This window comes from Heterocephalus glaber, unplaced genomic scaffold (assembly GCF_053883595.1).
Source record: "Heterocephalus glaber isolate CG9 unplaced genomic scaffold, H.glaber_assembly_v1.0 deba00001111, whole genome shotgun sequence".
NCBI classification, from domain to species: Eukaryota; Metazoa; Chordata; class Mammalia; order Rodentia; family Bathyergidae; genus Heterocephalus; species Heterocephalus glaber.
The window spans coordinates 1715073-1733945 of NW_028258194.1; the positions used below are offsets into that span (position 1 = coordinate 1715073).

Genomic DNA, 18873 nt, shown 5'->3' on the forward strand with positions numbered 1-18873 from the left:
GCGGGGAGCCCGTTACCGTTCAGGGCGGGCGGGCCGGAAAAAGTCCGGAAGGCGAGTCGCCCAGGACATTGCGGGGAACAGACTGCAGGAACTCCGGTTCCTGCCGCCCTTTCTGAGGGCTCCGTGTGCCCCTTTCCGGGGCAGCACCAGGCCCGGGGCTGGGCGGGGGCCCTCGGGAGGCGGCTCAGGCCGGCCTCTGGCCATGGTGTGACTTTCCTGCCCTCAGCTCCTGCTCACTGGACCGCAGGGCGGGACGCTTCGGGGGAGCCCCGGGCCCTCTCCACTGCTGCCCGCCGCGTCCCCTGGGCGCAGTGCTGCCCGCCCTGGCCTGGCCCTCGCGCGGTCGGCGACGTCACACCAGCAGCTCAACAGCAGCCGCCCTGCGCATGGGCCCCATGACACAGGCCTGTGACACCAGTCCGGTCCTGCTCCTCGCCGAACTCCGAGAGCCGGCACCCCAGGGCCCGCGTGACCCCGAGGCTGGCAGGGCAGGTTGAGTGAAACTCATCCTCCGGCTTCCCCGTTTTCCGGCGACTTTAAACTCAGCTCCATCTCCAGAGGCCTCTCCGTGGCTCCCTTCTCCCTTGGCCCCGTGCGGTGCGCCCCTTTCCCAACCTAGAGTGTCCTCTCTCCCTGGGCTCCTGCGCGTCCTTCTCCTCGCGTGCTGTGCTGTGCTCCCTGGTGCCTCTGCGTCTCCTCCCCCGACCTCAGGGGGCTCCGCGCTGCTCCATCCAGTCCCCATCTCCACCTGCGCCCACCCCGCTCGCTTCCCTGAGGAGCATTCCGTGCTGCTCAGCGCCAGGGGCTCCTGATCTCCATGGGGTCCGTGCTTCCATGCCTGGCGTGTGTGGAGGTCATTCTGTGAGCGCGGCTGCTGACTCCCGACTTCTCTCCTTCTGGGCCCCCAGGTCCGTGTCTCCCCACAGTGTGTGTCCAGGGGACGGGGGTTTGGGAAAGTCCTTCTTTGCCCTCCGCCTAGGCAAACTTAGCTTCCTTTGGATGTAACCCAATAAACCTTGGCGTGGTCTTGAAACTTTGCTAACTTTTCCTATTCCCTACCTGTCCCATCCTGAACAATCCTTGAATTCCCTGAACTCCCTTGGTAATACGGGGCCGTTTGTGACTCTCATCATGCCCCTCCTTCTGTTAGAATTTACCTTACCACGCTGCATAGTTTGGAGTGGGAACTCTTGTTTTTCCTCTTTTCCCCTTCCCTCCAGGCAAGTACAATGCTTTGCTCAGTGGAGATTTATTGAAAGAGTAAATAAAAGGGAAGAAGGTGTATACTATGGGGGAGCATCCTTTAGCTGCTGGATACAAGGAAAGTTAGAGCACAGAATGTAAAAGGACACAATTGAGTGCTTCTGAAGTCCCCCACAAGCGTAGCGTCTAAGTGGAACATCTTATGTTATGCAATGTGTTTGAAGACGATGTCACATGGCAGCTGAAGTAGGAGCTAATTCCACAGTGCAACAGAAGGTAGACGGCAAGCGGAGCGGAAGTTGCTGAACACATTTTCACGCACTGCGTAGGAAGACTTCCTGAGAGGCAGGCGCTGACACTGCTGTCACAGGAGCGAGATCCTAGACCGCCACCCTGCCCATCTCAGCCGCCATGCAGATGCGGGCCGTCTGCGGGTGTGTGTGAAAGGAGCCCTGGGCGAGCAGATGTTCCCCGCGGCCTCTCAGACTGGGCCTAGCACCCCACGCGGGGCTGCTTATGGAGTCGGCGGGCTCACGGTGGGGTGTGCACTCGCCATCCTAGGCCAAGGCGGGCGCTCGGCCTTTGGTGTGAAGGCTCCCGGACAGGAGCACTGAGAGGATCGGGAAGGAAACGGCCGCCACAGCCGCTCCTCAGGACACGGTTTCCAAGCGCGGGCCTTCCGCGCCGGGCCCAGGAGTGCCATGGCGGGGCTGCACCCCGCAGCTGCGGCCTAGAAAACTGCTGTGACCGAGTTCTCCGAAGGCGTAAGGCCACACTGCTCCAGCGCTGCGTTTCCCCTCCGGTTCGGTGTCCAGTTCACTTGCCCTGGGTGCCGGGGAGCGAGCCCACCCAGCGGCAGCACTGTCGCTCCTGCCTCCCCCTCCTGCAAAGCCCCTGCCCTGTCACTCCGCTGGCCCTCTCCGCGGCATACTCCCTGGGCCCTGGCTCTTCCTTCCCCACCGGGGATCTAGAAGTGGGGGTTCTAGTCCCGGCACAGGGATGTCTGTTTTGTTTTCTGGAATGGGACGCTGCGCGTAGGGGAGAGCAGAGGGGCAGTCTCCCCTGCATCCATCTCGTCTTCCGGGTTCTTCACCCCAGCCACACGCAACCCCACCCTCTGTTTAACTTCAGCATCTTTTCTTCTGGTCGTGCAAATAGTTCACGTCTTCTGGATACTAACACACACACACGCACACACGCACACACACGCACGCGCGCGCGCACACGCAGCCCTGGCTTCCTTTCTAATCGCCTCCCCCGTTCTCTGCTCCTCACTGCAGCCTCCCAAAGGCATGGTCTTCACCCCTGCCTGGAGGATTCTCCATCTCCAGTCTGCTTGGCCGCGATTCCCGGCCCCACGCCCATGACACTGCCGAGCCCACCCCGGACCAGCTGGTGGCCCAGACCCCTCGGTCCGTGAGGAGTGGCTGAACCCGTGCCGTGGTCGCCTGCAGTGACCTCTCAGGCGTTCCTCCGCCTGGTCCCCACTCTGCTCCTGGCGCTGCTCTACCTGGTTTTGACCACACAGCCGCTCACAGTGAGCATGTCTGGGGAACAGGCTTCCAGTACCTGCTCTGGGCCAGGCGCTGCGCGGGCTGGAGAAGCCGGGAGCAAAACCTTTCTGGCACGCAGCAGGGCCGCCTCACCTGGTGTGGGGGTCTCCGGAGCTCCCCTGAGAAGCTGCTGAGCTGCAGGGCGAGGGAGCAGCGGGCACTTCCCCACACAAGGGTCTGAAGGCGCCCTGGGAAGGAACAGGCAGTGTGTAGAAGGCAGCGCTGAGGGGCGAGAGCATGGACCCCCCCCCCCCCGCCCCCAGTACTGAGGACTGAACCCAGGGCCTTTGTGCTGAGCCACATCCCAGGATTCTTTTCTTTTCTTCGTTGAGAGAATAAAGGGCCTCACTCAGGGTCTCACTAAGTCACTGGGTTGCCCGGGCTGGGCTGGAACGTGTGCTCCTCCTGCCTCAGCCTCCCGAGTGCTGGGCTGACAGGCGCGCCCACCATCCTGGCTTGGAGCAGCTCTGAGTGCGGACTTGCTCCTTGCTCCCTGTGGACCGTCTGGCGGGGGACGATCAGCGAAGGGGCGGCCGGCCCGGGCAGGGGTGGCTTTGCGCGTCCCGCGTCCCCCAGTCCGAGTCCCGGGAGAGGCCCTTCCTGGGCTGGGCGGGGGCTGGTATTTGGGGCGCAGGGCGGCCCCTGGGAAGGCTCCGCCCACCGCGTCCACCCCGCCCTCCGGGTCCGGGGGGGGGGGGACTCGCGTGGCGCCCTCTTCGGGACTGAGGTCCTCGGCCGCCGCCTAATGGGAAGGACGCCCGGCTGGTGCGGGCCGCGCGTGGGATGCGGCCCCCTGCTGGCCCGGAGTCTGCAGGTTCCCGGCCCTCGGCCCCGGGCTTCGCGCTGCTGGACACGCTGCGGAACAGCCCGCGGGTCTGGGACCGACCGGGGACGCGCACAGAGGCGGGGCCGCTGCCTGCTCCTCCCGCAGACCTCGCTGGCTACCGCGGCCCCTCTCCTCTGAGTCTGGCCCTGCCCGGCCTTCGCCTCCATTCCGGGCTGTGGATCGTCTCTCTCCTCCCAGGGACTGGTGGGGGGCGACAGGGCTTCTCAGCGCCCCCGCCCCAAGCCCAGAGACCAGCAGCACGCCCTGCAAGCCTCCTTCAAGGAGGCCCTTTCTCCCGCCAGCCCTGCCCTTGCAGGGGCCGGGAAGGGCCCCCTGGACACGGCGCCCGGGCTCGGCCTGCAGGCCCCATCTGCTCCTCCCGTGGTACAAGGCTGACCCGAGGGCGCTGTGCGCGCTTTAAGGACTGTGTTACAGTGCGGGATGCGCGCCCTGAGTCCCCTCAAAATGCTTCCCTCGCTTCACCACGCTCACCCCTGTGCTGGCCACTGTCTGAAGCGCTTCTGGAAGGCCTTTCTCCTGAGTGTCTGCGAGGTGGCAACGAAACTGAATGCTGCGGGCGAGCGCCGTCCAGCAGAAAGGCGGGCTTGTGGAAACGGACGTGTCCTCGTCCACCTCATTCGCCGTTCGTTCCTGGCACCGAGCGACTCTGGCTGTCCCCAAAGTCGGGATGACCGGGAAAGGTCAAGGCTTTGGATTGATTCCGGGGCACGGAGCAGACAGGGCTGCAACCAAGACGCTCGGGAAAGAGGACTTGCAGAGCCGCTTCTGAGAGTGGCCAGACTGATGGGATGAGCGCGTCTGACGGGGGGAGGGTTCTGAGGGATTCGTCGCAACGTGTCTTTCGCTGTAACTAAAAATTTAAACATTTACCGTGTCTTTCCATCACCCCGCCTACCAGGAAGAGCTCAGAGCAGGGGCTGAGTGGAGCTGCCCCCCCCCCCCCGGCAGTGCTGCACTCAGTGGGCCCTGGGAGCCCCCGGCCCTGTCTGCTCCTCGCCCCGCGCATCTCTCGCACCGGGCTCTGCACGGGCACCCTTATGATGAACGGGTGCACGTGAGGAGCACGTTTCCCTGAGTTGCACGTTATGGAGCGCGAGGCGGGGCGGTGGGAACCCGGGTTCACCCGCTGCAGGCGACTGTGGTGGCCTCTGCCTGCGGCGGGGCAGTCTGGGGCGGAGCTCCGGGAGGTGGGGCCGCGCCGCCCTGGACCCAGCACACCCCAGGCGCCGCTGCGGAAGAGGGGGTGGCGGTACATCCAGGAGCTGCTCCGTGCCACAAGCGCCCCGGCCAGTGTGTGGCCAGCCAGGGTTTCCGCCCCTGCCGGAGTAGGGGGAGTTGCTGTCCTGCTGGGGGAAGCCTTAGAGATTCCGTCTGGAAACAAAAATACGCGCAGCTCAGCGCCCCGCATAGGTGAAATGGGATTTTGCAGGGAGACAGGAGCGCAGGCTTCTCCTGGGCTTGGCCTGGCAGCCGGGACCCGGCCCTTCCTGGCAGCGGCAGGGCTGGGCTTAGGAGCAGAGGGCTGAGCCCACAGCCCCGCGATGTTTGACAGCGAGCGCGGCCAAGATGCATGGAGCTCCAGGGTAAGGGAGACGTGAGGGACCATCTGCCGAGCAGCTCCTCCCGTCCCCTTGCATCTCCGCCTCCGAGCAAGGAGCCCTTGGGCTGAGCATTCCCTCCCACTGCGCCTTCGCTCTCGCCCACCAGGGGGCAGAGGAGACCAGGCCTCCCGGGCCGGCCGGCCTAGCCTGGCCCTAACTGACCACTGAGGAGCTGGCTTGGGAGCGGACAACTGGCCAATGCCTGCTGACCACGGCCACTTCCCTGGGGAGCCGCGTGTCCTCGGTGAGCAACGACCACCGTGCATCTTCCCAGGAGGGGCATTTTTAACTGTGTGACTTGTGAGACAGGTTGCATGCCCCTACTCTGAATATTTTAAATCTGAAATGCTCCCAAATCCCACACTTTCTGAGCACCAGCAGGAGGCACACGCGCAAAAGTCCTAACTGAACTGGTGCGAAGGGTGCGGTTAATAGCCAGGAGCCCTAGAAATGCTCTGAAACTCGCCAGGCCACATGTATACGGTGTAGGAAACGGATTAATCCCAAGTCCCGTCTTCTGTGTATGTATGTCAAACCTGGAAGGAACCCTGCAGTCCGGAGCCCTCCTGGTCCAAGCACTCTGGAGAAGGGCTGCTTAGAGGCCTGGGCTTTGGCCGTGGCCGGAGGAAATGGGAGGGGCTCAGAGTCGTAGATGAGCGAGCACACTACGCGTGTGGGCAGCGCACCTTTGGCTGGGTCTGAGACGCAGCAGAGGAGGGGAGGAACTTTTTCAGATCCCAGCATCGGCACGCTGCTAGTCGGCTAGTGCTGAAAGTATAACTTTACCAGGTTTACCAAATTTTGAAACTGGCACCACTGAAAACCCTCAGCAGGGCTCCCTTCCAAGGAGTCCTGTGGCCACAGATCCCTGCATGGCTCCATGGCTCTAATCTGGCAGGGGCTGATGGCCAGCTTGGACTTCCTGTGTCCCGCCAAGTCCGCCACCCGGGCAACGTCATCCTCTCTCTGGGATGTTTCCCAGCCTGGAGCATCTGGATTGGCCGCAGTGTTGGGACTACGCGTGAGCAGGCAAGAGAGCCCGTCATCTGTCCTCAGCAGCCCACAGGAGGTCGAAGGGCTCACGGTGGATCCTACACAAGGGTTCGTCCTGCTGGCCACGTTGTTGGCGTCTCACCCTTGCGGAGGCAAGAAGGGGCCTTCACCAGGAGGAAAGACATGGAGGCGGAGGTGACCATGCAAGGCCCAGCAGGGGGCTCAGGGAGAGAAGCAGGGGTCTTCGTGGCAGGAGGATGCTGGGGCTCGGGCTGCAGATGGCTGGCCTGACCTGCAGGTTGCAATGAGGAGGATTTGCACCCCGAAGAAGAACTGTCACCAGCAGCCACCTGCGAGCTCTCTGCAAGGAGCCTGCGGGTCCCCAGGCCACAGGGCTCTCCGGGATGCTGTACTTGCTCTGTGGCTTGGTGCTGGAGCCTGAAATGCGGGAGTTGGAAACTGGGCCTCGACTGGGGCTCCTGCTGCCGCCGCCAGGAACGTTCCTTTCCTCGGTCTCTAACCAGGCAGAATCCCACAGGTCCCAGCTCCCCTGCTCCTGTGCCTCCGCTGTGCCACTCAGGCCACTCCTCCGTCCCGCTGTGCCCCAGGAATTACCCTCCGTGCCCCTTGTGCTGGCTGCCTGCCCTTAACGGCCCGGGGTCTGGCTGTAGTAAGGCCTCCACCTCTCCTCTGCGTCAGCCTCCTTGTCTTGCTTGCGGCCCGTCCAGTCCTTCTTTTCACCTAGGAGCGGGTGTGTGTGTGTGTGTGTGTGTGTGTGTGTGTGTGTCTAACTCTGGGGTATGGCTGGGCTGGAGATGTGCTCCGACCCACAGCCCCGGGTGGGCAGCATTCCCACCCACTGCATTCCCACGGAGCTTGTGCCATGGACAGGCCCCAGGGAAGCCTGGCCTCCTGCGTGCTGTGGGCCAGGAGCCAGAGCACTCCCAGGGCCAGGGCACAGGGCCCGGCCGCCACGGTGCCCTGCTGTGCTGGGCGGGCAGGGGTGGGGCAGGAGGAAGTGTCTATGGCCTGCCCGGCCTCCCTGTCCCAGTTGCACGAGGCAGCCCTCGTGTGCATGACAGAGGGCGTTTCCTGCCGCTGCCAGGCAGAGAAGAGGGAAGGTGCGGAGTCCTCGCAGCCTGAGGAGCAGCACAAGGAGCCACCACCTGGTGAGCGCTGAGCCCAGGCGATGCGGCTGGGATGAGGGCTCTCACCTGGGCTGCTGCCCCAGCTGCTTCTCTGGACAGCCGAGCGAGGCCAGGACGGAGGGAGGCTTAGTGTTGGTGCTGTCTGTCCTGAATAGGCGCTCGCTCGCAGCTGCCCTCTCGGGGCTCCCCCCACATGTCCGCTCCCCACAGACCATGGATGCTCGCTGGCACGCCCTGGAGTGCCCAAGGCGAGGCCTGTGGCCAGGGTGGCTTCCTAGGTCTCTGCTTCTGCCCTGCAGGCTGCAAACAGTCCGGCCAGAGCCCTTCGCGGTGGCAGGGTGAAGCCAGGGCCCCGGCTGCCATGCTCCTGTCTGGCAGAGCCCCCGATGGCTCATGCATCTGCTTTCAAGGCTGTGCCCCAGAGGCAGGGGCACCACGTCTGTGTGACAGATGCAGCCCTTGTGCCAGTGCAAGCAGAGGGAAGGCCACTCAGACTGCTTTGCTGGGATGCACGACCTGTTTGGGGTTGCGATTTCAGTGCTGCTGGAGGCCTGCCTTTTTAATAAGACTGAGAGCTCTAGGCTGATCTCACGATATCACACATGTACTTTGCTGGAAATGTGTCATTAAAGCAGAATTCACTCACCAGATCCCTTCTTCCAACGGTCATAACATAAAAACAGGAATTCCCTGGGAGGCGGGAGGAGGGTGGGAAGTTAAAGGTGAAAATGGCAGCAGGAAGGGGAAGGGTCTTGCAGAGGTAGCTGAGCCCAGGGCTTTCTGTGCCCGTGGTGGGCAGTGGCCAGGCGCAGGGGTGAGGGAGGAATCTGTGTAGGGCCGCTGCCCAGCCCTGTGCTCCGGCAGAGGGGATCCGACTGCTCTCACCCACTCTGGCTCACCAGGTGTTTCCCAAGCCTGTGGTCCAGGCATTGTCTGGGCTGGATGCATGAAAGAGCAGACTGTGCTTCTGAGGCCTGTGCAGTCCTAAAGGGTGCTTCGGGGCTCACGGGAGCAGCTGCCCTTCCCAGGGCCAGGCAGTGAACCCCACTGAGCAACCTGAACCGAGTCTGAAAGGTCGGCCTCAGATTTTCCCCTGGAAAACCCAAGGAAGCACATTCCAGACAGGAGGAGCCAGCCAGGGGAAGGCTGAGGGTCCCCAGGAGTTGGCGAAAGGATAGCAGAAGAAACAAGGTGGAGGTGGAAAAGGTGGACTGAATTGGACGCCAAGAAATTTGGGCTTTCTGTCTAGGTGCCCGGTGAGAAGGCAGGGCCATGCCTGGTCCTAGTCTCCGTCCACTTGCAGTCCCTCTGCATGCACAGGATGGCTTCCTGACAGTGGTGGAGCGTCCTCATTGGCAGGACCAGCCGGTGGGCCTTTCTTCAGGGCTGGAAATGTTCCCATTAGCGCTGATCGACATGGTGGCCACACGCCATGTGGCCACGGAATGCTGAAGTGTGAGCTGTGTGACTGAGGGATGAATTTTTAATCTTATTCCATTGTAATTAGCTGAAATCTGATCTAAACAGCCACATATGCTGGTGCTCGCTGTCTTGGGCCACTCAGGGGCCAATGTTGGTACCTTGAGGGGGAGAGGGCAGGGACAGATCCCCCACACAGTTGCTGGGGTCCACTGGGCTCCAGGGAGGGACCGACCTCAGTCATCCTGATGCTGCTGGGTGCTGAGAGGCCAGAGCGCCCTGTAAAGGGATTGCAGGGCCCGTTCCTGGGCTATTCCGTTAATTCCTGCAGAGTGGAGACCCGCCGCGTAGACCCGAGCTTTTCACCCTAGAGATTCCTGGAGAAGCTCCTGTGTTTCCCACTGGGGTGACGGGCAGCTGAGTTTCCTGACCAACTCCACATCCGGCGGGATGGAATGTGACGCACAACGCCACGAAAGCAGAGATGGCAAAGCCGTGAACCTCAGCAACTCGGCTAAAGTCACTGCAGTTCTGCTTCTTACTCTATAAAGTGATTATAAATGTGCAACCTCGGTGCATACGGGTTAACGAAAGAACAATAATTTCCCATGAACTTGCAAAATTTCAACGCTGATGTTTCCCAAATTAGATATTCCTCCCAGAGAATCAGGAGGAACGGAACAGCTGGATCACTATAGTCTCACCCCTTCCTGCAGTCGGGAGAGCATTTTAAATACCTTCACGTTTCTCTTTATAAATCCCTTTGTACCAGCAGAAGTGTGCCTGATTCTCCAGTGTGGATTCTGCCCCCGTCTTGGTCCCAGCAGCAGAGGCCCGCAAGGTGCAGGTGTGAAGGCCACACAGGTGACTGAATCAAGCCTGTGTCCCGCAGCCCCACCCGCAGGCGGGGCGGCCTCAGCTGAGTACCTCACAGCAGAAGGTCGTCGGACAGACCGACCACACAGGGTCTGGCGGTTCCCTTTTCAGATGCTAATTTCCCACTGTAGTTCCAAATTCTGATCAATGTTATCATATTCCGCGTTACTCTGCTTTGTTGTTTTGAACACAAACTGTGGTATTTGTCTCTTTCGAAAAGTGAGGTGTTCATTGTAGAAAATAGGAAATAAAAAGAGCCACAATTCCAGAGTTGGCACTGAATATTTGAGCATATCTGTTTTCAGTTAGCATTGTTTTTATCTGTGCCTACGCAGCACTGAATTTTGTGACCCTGCTTTTTCCTTTCCATTCCTCCAGAGCATTTCTGCACAGTATAAGAAGTTATTTCTGAGACGTCATCATAATGGCTGTGGAGTCTTTCACTGCACAAGACGCTGCAGTTTGTTTAACCGAGCCTCTATTGTGGGCAGTTTAGGTTTTTGCTTTTTCTTAATTTAAATTGCATTACGGTGAAAATCTCTATCAAATGTATGTCTATGTTCATTCTCATTTCCTTAGGCGTAAAGGTTCCCTGTCAGAGAATAAGAGCTCATCCATGTGGCCCAGCGCTCTCTAGGAAGATCTTGTGTGGTTGTGGTTGTCGTGAGTGTGGGCTTTGACAGGAGCAGAACTTGAGCTGTATTCCTGGGTCGGCAGGGCGGGCGCTGTCCCAGCCACGTGACCTTGGGCAGGTCCTTGGCGTCTCCAAGCCTCCTGCCTGCTGAGAGGGTGGTGGCAGCGTCTGTCCCCGGCCTCCGCCCCTGCAGCCACGGGGACAGGGGGTGCGCAAGGCTGAGCCCACGAAGGCACCTGGCTTCACAGCACAGTCTCACCCTCCTGCCCAAGAGTTCTCACACATCCCGGGTACTTTGGGGCGAAAGTCGGTAACTTGCTCAGCGAAAACCAGCATCTCAGAATTTTAACACCTGAGACAAAACACACCTTTCAAAACTTTCAAAATCTTCCAAGTAAAGAACTGACTTTGCCAAGCGTGATTTCCTCAGCTGCTGTTCTCGTGGGCTCCAAGTCCTGTGCAGAGCCCCGGCCTTCCTTAGGTGTGGAGTAGGCTCTCGTCCCGGCTCTGTCGGTGCGGCAGGGGCACACAGCGATTGTAAATGTGCAGCCACAGTGTTTTCTCTCAAAGTCTCAATGAGTTGGACTTAGCTGTCCATAATTTCTTTTGAGTTGAAGAAACAGCTTCACAAGACAGCAGTACAAGCTAAGAAAAAGTGAGGAAAGTGTAAACTAACAATCCTATCACCCAAATAAATTCAATTTTTTTACTCCTGAAATTTCACGTAATCATAGCAGACATTCCTTCAAACTGAGGACTCGTTTCCTCCTGGGACGACCAGCCTTTCCCCGTGCAGCCCCTGGTTTAGCGGCCCCATTAGATGCCCTTTTACCCAGGTCAGCCCCGTGGGCTCCCTGCACCCAGGAAACAGCCCTTACCCTACTGGCTGGGAGAGAGGACGGGGAGCCCGAGTCTGCCGGGCAGTGAGCAGGAATGGGGCTGGCGGTCGCCCCGGCAGGCAAATACGCTGTCTGAACCTGAGCGTGGGGCGGATGGTGTGGGCTTCTGAGGTGGACGAAGCAGCGCAGGAGACGAGGTGGACAGGGAGAGCTCACAAGCAGGTGCACATTCAGCGGGCGTCCCAAGGGCAAGCATGGCTTGGCTCGCCTTTGGAAGACCGGGCTCCCCCCGACAGAAGGGCTCCCTGTGTGTTCAGTGCCTGGACGTCTTTGCCTTTGCTAGACTTGATTGTGCAGGATCCCTTGGTTATCGCAGAGAGGAGAGATGGCTTTTCTGTCCTGTGTAAAGACCACTGGTCAGTCAGGAAACGAACAGGCTCTTTAGTCTGCCGCTCGCTCCGCTCCTCTTGTGACTGAGTTTTCGTTTCCCAGTCTGTGCCCGGAGTGCGGGTCATGGCCCCTTGCGGGTGCACTGTGGGACCACGGGCCCTTGAGTGTGTTCCGTGTCTCATTCTTCCTCGGAGCAGGTGCTATGCGCCTCCTAACCAGGGCCCCACGGCCGCTCTCTACCGCCGGGAGGGCCCACCTGTCCCTCACCGAGAACACTGACCGGTGACACCGGAGGGCCGGGTCCCAAACACTTTTCAGGGTCAGCTGAGCTGCTTGTAGTCTTTCCTGTCTTCAGCCTCAGAATTTGATTCTGTGAAGACAGGAACTTGCCAAACAGGGGTGTGAAAACCATGAGCACTGTTTCATTTGGTTAAAGTTGGGGGCTTTGCTTACCTGGCGGCTGGAAACTGTTAGGCCGTAAATTTGTCTGATCAGGATGATGACTGCAGCATGGTTTGGGAAAGCGAGCACTGCTGTCAGAGCAAGGAGGGACAGTTGGATTTGCTCTTCTGCCGCTTGTAAGCGCGACGCTGGGCCCACCTATTCATGTGTGAAATGACCGTTCATTTGTAAAACAGAGGCCGTGCTGCATCTTGTTCACCAGTCCGGGGTGAAATGGATGTGAGGTGTAATACGACACATCAGCGTGAGGTCGTCGCTGGCTTTGCAGTCAGCTCGGTGGAAAATGTGTCGGTTTGTGTAGAAACACGGTTCTGGTTCTATTGACTCACACCTTGCTCCGCGCTTTCCCTTCTTAGGCTATGGGGACCGAGACTCAACCCTCTTCCTCTCTCAGTCTTCTTAGGTGCCTGAAACGCTTGCTACAGAATGAGGATGTGGTGTTCCTTAAAAGACCAGGGCCCTAAGGGACGCCCAGAGGGAGTCCTGGTTGCACATTTCAGAAAGCCGTGGGTTCTGTGCTGTCAACAAGCGGTCGCTGTGTGGTTTAGGCCGCAGCAGCTCTGTCTTCGGCCACTGCTGGGCACACAGTGATGGTGGGAAATCGAATGGTGCTGCCTCCGAAGAGCTGCCTTTCCTGCAGGGTGACCACTCCGTGGGAGCAGGTTTTCACACCTCAGTTAATTACAGCGAAGTTGGAGGAGGAATCGGCTCCGCAGTGGAGCCAGCCGCGCACCAGGGCGCCATAGCCAGGTGGACAGCGAGGGTGGCAGGACGTTCCTGTCTGTCGGCCGCCCTGCTCTGCGGGAGGAAACTGAGTCACAGTGCTCAGAGGCATGCAGCGCTCAGACTACTGCAGAATTCATGCCTTTCTCCACTCTCTGGTCAGAGCCCCCACCAGCCGCCGGGCTTCCTGCAGCTCGCACTCCAGTACCTGATGAGTTGAGGTTTCTAAACGTTCCTTTGCCTGTGTTGCTCCCCAGGTCCTGCGTGACGGACGTGTGTGAGTGTCCAGCCCACAGGAACTGCCACTGTGAGTCGCTCCTGGCCTACGCCCGGGCCTGCCAGAGAGAGGGCGTCGTGGTGCACTGGGTGCCGCAGCAGCACTGCTCAGGTGAGAGGCGAGGACAGCCTGGCGGAGCCCCTGTGCTGCGGGTCGCAGGCGGACACCAGTGGCCACGTCCCCTGGGCCGGTGCGACTGGATTGCAGCTGGTAACACAGGGCCTTCCCCACGCGGGGCGGGGGGTGGCGTCCAGAGAGGAGCACACTTTCACGACCTAGGGTTTCCACCGTGGCCAGGTTCTCTGCACCTCGAGCCACCTGCTGCACGCACTTAGCTCCTGGGCCATTGTCCCTGAGGCGTGGGCCATGTGGAGCAAGGAGATTCGGGACGGGCACAGGGCTGAAGGCCTGGGGGAACGGCGTGGTTTTCCGAGAGACTGCTACTCAGGCCTGGCGCGTGCTCCTCCCTGGCCACCCCACAGGGACAGCTGTCTGTGACGGCTGCCGGGAGCTCTGTCCCCAGGAAGCTAAGTAGCTGTATTTCCTCCCTGTGAAACGGATGCCTTCGTCCCCTCACGTGGCTGAGGATGGGCACTGTGCGGGGCACTGGGGCCTGGTGACGCCCAGTGATGAGCCCCTGCCCCTGGGGCTCTGGCTGCTGCCGGAGAACCAGACAAAGGCAGTAACTCAGCACTGGGCGCTTGGAACTATGGTGAGAAGAAAGAAGGAAACACACAGGGCAGAGCTCTCGTGAACAAGTGGAAAGGCGGCCAGCCCTGGAGAGGAGCGAAGGGGGAAGGCCTCTGCGCAGGGGCCCGGGGCCTTCAGCACAGCCGGGAGGACCGCGGGAGGTGGCCAGCTCCCATCTGCAGGAAGTGCGTCGGACAGCCAGGCGGCAGAGAAGCAACAGCGCTTCAGACTGGAAGGAGCCAGTGAGGCTTGGCCTGGGGGCAGGGGACAGAGGGGCCCAAGGTGAGGTCGGGCAGGCAGCCCCCGGCTTCCCGGGGCTCGGTGAGTCTCGGCCAGGCATCTAGCGCCCATCCCAAGGGAAGCGGGAGCCCCTTGGGCATCCAGCGGCCCCTGTGTTTTCCAGAGGTGACCCTGGCTGCCGTGCAGAGCCTTGCGCCCCAGGACCAGTCCCATGGGAGACAGTGTTCGGGGGGGGGGGGCGTGATCGGGGGGGGGCACAGCGCAGAGCCCCGCACGGTAACGTGAAGAGGGTGGAGCTCCCGTGAGAGTGGGAGCTTCTGCCCCCCCCACGCCCCGTGTGCTGTGGTCATGGGAACGGCCACAAACACAGGCAAAGCTTCACCCACAGCTCACCTGCCGCTGTGCCGCCCCGTTCCCGGCACCCCGGGCACCGGCACTGGCCCGCTGCCCGGCGGTGGCCTGGTGTGGAGAGGTTCAGGAGGAAAGCCTGAGAGCAGCTGGCCTGGCAGGGTGCTGCTGCAGGAGCCCGGTTAAAGCGGACGGTGGCGGCGCATGTGCAGAGAGGGGCGAGGGCCCGGATGTGCCTGGGTTCCCGTGCCGGCTGCCGTCTGGGGCAGGAGCATCGGTGAGGCGTGCGTGGGGCAGCTCAGGGGTGTCCAGCTCACGGAAGACGCCATCCGTGGCCGCCGCTGCTATCCTTTAGAAGTGCGGGGAGTGACTGGGTGTCACCCGTGCAGGGCGTGGCCACCTTGTCTCTGTCCCCATGAAGAGACGGGTTCGCAGCGTCCGCCCCAGCCTTGGAAAAGAAGGCAGGGTGGCTGCCGGGAGCCTGGCGGGTCTGCGCTGGTGGGGGCAGGCGTGGCCGCGGGTGGAGGGTCAGGAGAGCACCGAAGCTGTGCTCAAGGAGCATTGACGTCCGTTCTCCTGGGCCGGGCGGGCGCCTCCGCCCGGCCGGGGGGGGGGCACGAGAGGAGCTGGCGGGACACTCGGAAGCCTCCGGTGCCCAGGCCCTGCTTCTAGGGCCCTGCGCGCGTCACAGACTTCCCAGGTGACCGAGCGCGGCCGGAGTGCAAAGCACTGAGTGGCTGTGTCTGCCTGGGGCTCTGGGGGCGCGGTGACAGCCCGTGGCCCGCGGCTCCGAGCTCCCTCAGCTGCCCGGTTGCAGGCACCGCTCTGAGTCCTGCCTTCCTCTGACCTTCCTTTCAGTTCGGCCGTCGCCTCTGCAGGCCGAGTGCAGCTTCCTACCAGAAAGCACTTTCCAAGCCTCAGAGGAGCCTGGATGTGATGCCCGTGACCCACACCGTGGCGTGGCTGCAGCTGCTGAGGGGCAGGGCCGTGGGGACCTGGGTGCAGGCAGCACGTGAGGGTGATGTGCGAGGTCTGGGTCCTTCCAGCCTCAGAATATCCCAGCTCCCTTGCTCTGTCTTGAGTCCTGCTGCCCTTGAATCTACCAGAAAAGGAGTAAATCCCCGTCCAGGTCTCCCGTCCATCGTGGTGTGAGGCAGGGCTCGGGGGTACGACTCTCGCTGCCAGCTGCGGTGCTGCTGGGGTTGGATCTGGGGTCTGGGGACCTCTCCTCCTGGCCCAGTGCTATGCTCAGTTCCAGTTCCGCGCACGCTGCATCCGAGGGCTGCACACTTCACGTGGGCCCCCTCATTTCAGGAGCAGAACCCCAGGCCTAATTGCTTTGCTAATGGAAGAGGAATGTGGCCCCAGAAAGGTCGCTTTTCCCTCCCAGTATTAGTGGAGCCGTCGGGGTGAGGAGTCACTCCATCACAGTGCAGCTGGAGAGCAGTGCTTCACAGGCGTGCGTGCACACCACGGACAGCTACTGTCTGACAGTGGCATCTCGAAGAGCTGAATCTGCAGAGCCACACGGCACTTCTCAGTCGCTCACCTCAGCAGACAGCAAGACCGTGTGTAGCTTGTTTCAGCTCCCGGGTGCTCTGACCCAGAGCAGCATTGCGGGCGCGTAAAGCAGAAGAGAGGAATGTCCAGGGTACAAAGCCTGATCGTCGGACAACCAAGGAGCCACCAAAAAGCCTGAAAAACGAGTGACATTTTGAAAACTGGCCTGGGTGTTAAGACCAAGAGCTCTGAACGTGGCCGTGCCCACTCGCGGTGTTGGGAAAGACTAGGAGGACTGTAATTTCGCCTGGGGATTACTGCGTAAAAGGACCTTTGCTGACGGCTCCAGTGAAGGTGCTCAGTTCCATAATACCGTTTCTGTTAGCGTTTATGATTTTGAAAGCGCCTCCTTCCCCAAGGACCACAATAGCGTCTTGTATTATATTTTATCGGACTTTCTGCCCAGAACAGCTTTATGTTGCCACATCTTATAGATAAAGACATTGAGGATTTAGATAGTTAAGGAGTTTGCTCAAAGCCAAGAGCTCTGGAAAACAAGGAGGCTGAGAGTGGAACCCAGGTCCGTTTGCATCCCAGCTTCTGTTTTTATCGTTCTGAGGACGCGGCACTGGATTCACCCTTATTGCTGTGTTCATGTGAGCACCAGCTGCTCCACCCAGCTATGTGACATCCAGGTCTTTGTTTACCATAATGGCTCCGGCGTCTGCTCGCCCATTCCCTATCACTGGCAGGGTGCCTTGGTGCCTCTGGGTTGTGAGTTTGTTAAGCTGCTCTCTCCCGTGTCTTACACCACAGTCTGAGCAGAATTACCGCCTCTGACTCCCACCCACAGCGATCAGCACTGCGCCCTCAGAAGTGCCCTTTCTCCCTGCAGTGGGTTCTGGGGGGCGGCTGTGTGTCTCTGTGGCTCGTGGATGCTCCCCGCTGGCTTCCCTGAGCCCCCTTCTCCTCCTTTTTTGGGCTCTGTGGGCCCAGGTGACGCCGCTCCTTCCCCTCAGCAACTCTGCCCTTGGTGTACACGGAGCTTTTCCTTGCTGCCTGGACGCCGCCTCTAACCACGGAGCAGTTTACCCCAGGGTCCCTTGGGCAGCACCTTGGTTTGCGTACTGACTGCAGCGGGCATCGCTGGGGCAGGCGTCATTCCAACGGGTCAGTTCGAGATGAGGCCCAGTGCTGGGACCTGCAGCACCCGTGGGGCAGAGAAGCAGCTCGGTTCCGGGAGGCAGAGAGCCGCACTCACTGAACCATCAGTGCAATGAGCATGCGTGTTCTGTGGGTCACGCAGCGGTCCCCGTGTCCCTTGGAGAATAAACACATGCTAGCACTAACCACTTTGGCGGCTCTTTGTTTTAAAGGAATTGACCAAATGAATGCTTTTGAAAGAGAGGCGTGCAAACCAAACGGCCTTTGTGTTTAAAAACTTAACATTTGCTTTTTCCTAAGATAAAAGAGGGCTCAAGTCACTATTACCTGTGAGGCCACCCAGGAGCTGTGCCAAACGGATGGCCAACCTGAGGGTGTCCTTCTCGGCTCACACGCCTCCCCGGCTGCCCGCTTCCAGGCTGCCCGCTTCCCGGCCGTGGGTCTCCGTGGTCTCTGGTGCTGCCTTGGTCTTTGTCTGTCTCCCCCACCCTCCCACGCCCGGGCCCCTGCCTGATGCAGCTGTCACACCGCGGCTGCTCTCCCTGCCAGGGAAGCTCTTCCGCCGTGCCTGTGTGGCGAGTTTCTGCCCACCTCTCACGCCCTCCGGACCTGCTCTCTGCCTGGCGAGCCCGAGTCCTCTCTGGCTTCCACTGTGTTCCGGCTCCCTGTTTCCTGGGACCTGTGTCGCATTTCACTTGGAAACTGCCCACCAGCTTTACCTGCTTGGTCCAAGCCCGCTTTCTTGTAGCTGGAGGTCGGGTGGTACCTGGCTCCCTTCTGACCCCGGGCTTATGAGGATGCCCAGTGCCCAGCAAATGCTCGGCAGATGTTTACTGAGTTCCTGACCGGTGGGCTGTTTTCACCTGGCCCTAAAAGGCCGGGAGCAGTTAGCGATGGACCCGGGAGACGGGAGCACTGCATGCAGAGGGGCCCGCAGCGGGAGCAGTGGCCCACAGCGGCCTCAGCAGCACAGGGTGAGGACTGAGGACCTGGCCTTGCTGTGCGCCTGCCTCCCATCTGCTGCTGGAGATCTGTGTCCCAGGGAGCCCTGGTGCCCCTGAGGAGGAGGTGAATGGGCCCCGGACTGCAGAGCCAGGTAGAGGCGGCCAGGGAGCAGGCCCACCGCGGGACAAATGGCAGTGCCCAGCCCGCTCTGCCCGAGGTCCGCTCACGGTGCCGTCGCCCACGAGCAAGGCCTCACACTGGCTGTGGTAGCGGGGCCTCTGGATGCTGGAGTCGGTGCCACAGGCAGGCAGCATTCCGCCCTCTGCAAGCTTGCGTTCCGGCGTCAGAGACAGAGCGAGCACGGCTCCGTGGTGGGAGCAGCTGTGTGCAGGGGAACGGCAGGGGCAGAGCCGGTGGGAGAGCGGTTCGGGAGGGGAGCCAGAAACACGCCCCTCCGGAGCAGAGCGGGGGAGCCAGGCACGGGAATCTGCTAGGTCCCATCCGCAGTCTCCGCCTCGGCCGCGATTCCCCACCAGACAGAGGCCGCACGGTGAGCAGGTGCACAGTGGCTGTGCTCAGAGCGGGCGCTTAGCAATGGCTCATAATTCAGCTAGCGTTTATGAGAGGGCTAAATAATAGGCCGGGGTTTCGTATGAATCCGGCAGGAAAAATGTTGATTGTAGAGTCCAGTATTTTAAAATCGGTTCCAGTCAAATGTCAGTGCTGTCTCACAGCCCCGTTCTGAAAATAAGAAAGAAAGTGTGAAGAATCCCTGAGCTCTCTGGACAGGGTGCGCGTTGCTCTTTTGGCTTTGACTCGTGTGATGGGCACCCAGGAGCCTCCCTAGAATTTACCGTCGTCTCATGACCTTGCTGTTCGCGAACACCAGCCCTGCAGAGCAGCTCTCCACGCAGAGCTCGGGGGCGCGCGGCTGGGCCGTCCGCTTGGGGCCAGCTTTGTTCCTCAGCCTTGCAGTCCTGAGCCTGCGCCGGGGCGGTTCTGGGAGCCCGTGGACAGCAGC

The 18873-nt window shown here is 60.8% G+C and overlaps 1 protein-coding gene across 9 annotated transcripts in view; it reads left to right on the plus strand.

Moving 5' to 3' along the window:
* Positions 1–18873, plus strand: part of LOC147828384 (BMP-binding endothelial regulator protein-like) — a 211840-nt gene that overhangs the window by 190755 nt on the left and 2212 nt on the right. For 7 of the 9 annotated variants that reach the window (XM_087210127.1, XM_087210125.1, XM_087210126.1 and 4 more), the window contains one exon: positions 12946–13076. The exons of 1 other annotated variant lie outside the window; for it this stretch is intronic. In XM_087210127.1, coding sequence (XP_087066253.1) covers positions 12946–13076 — 131 coding nt within the window. Of the gene's footprint in view, positions 1–12945; positions 13077–15101; positions 18421–18873 lie in introns of those variants that run through there. One more of the 9 variants, XM_087210122.1, reaches the window with a different exon arrangement.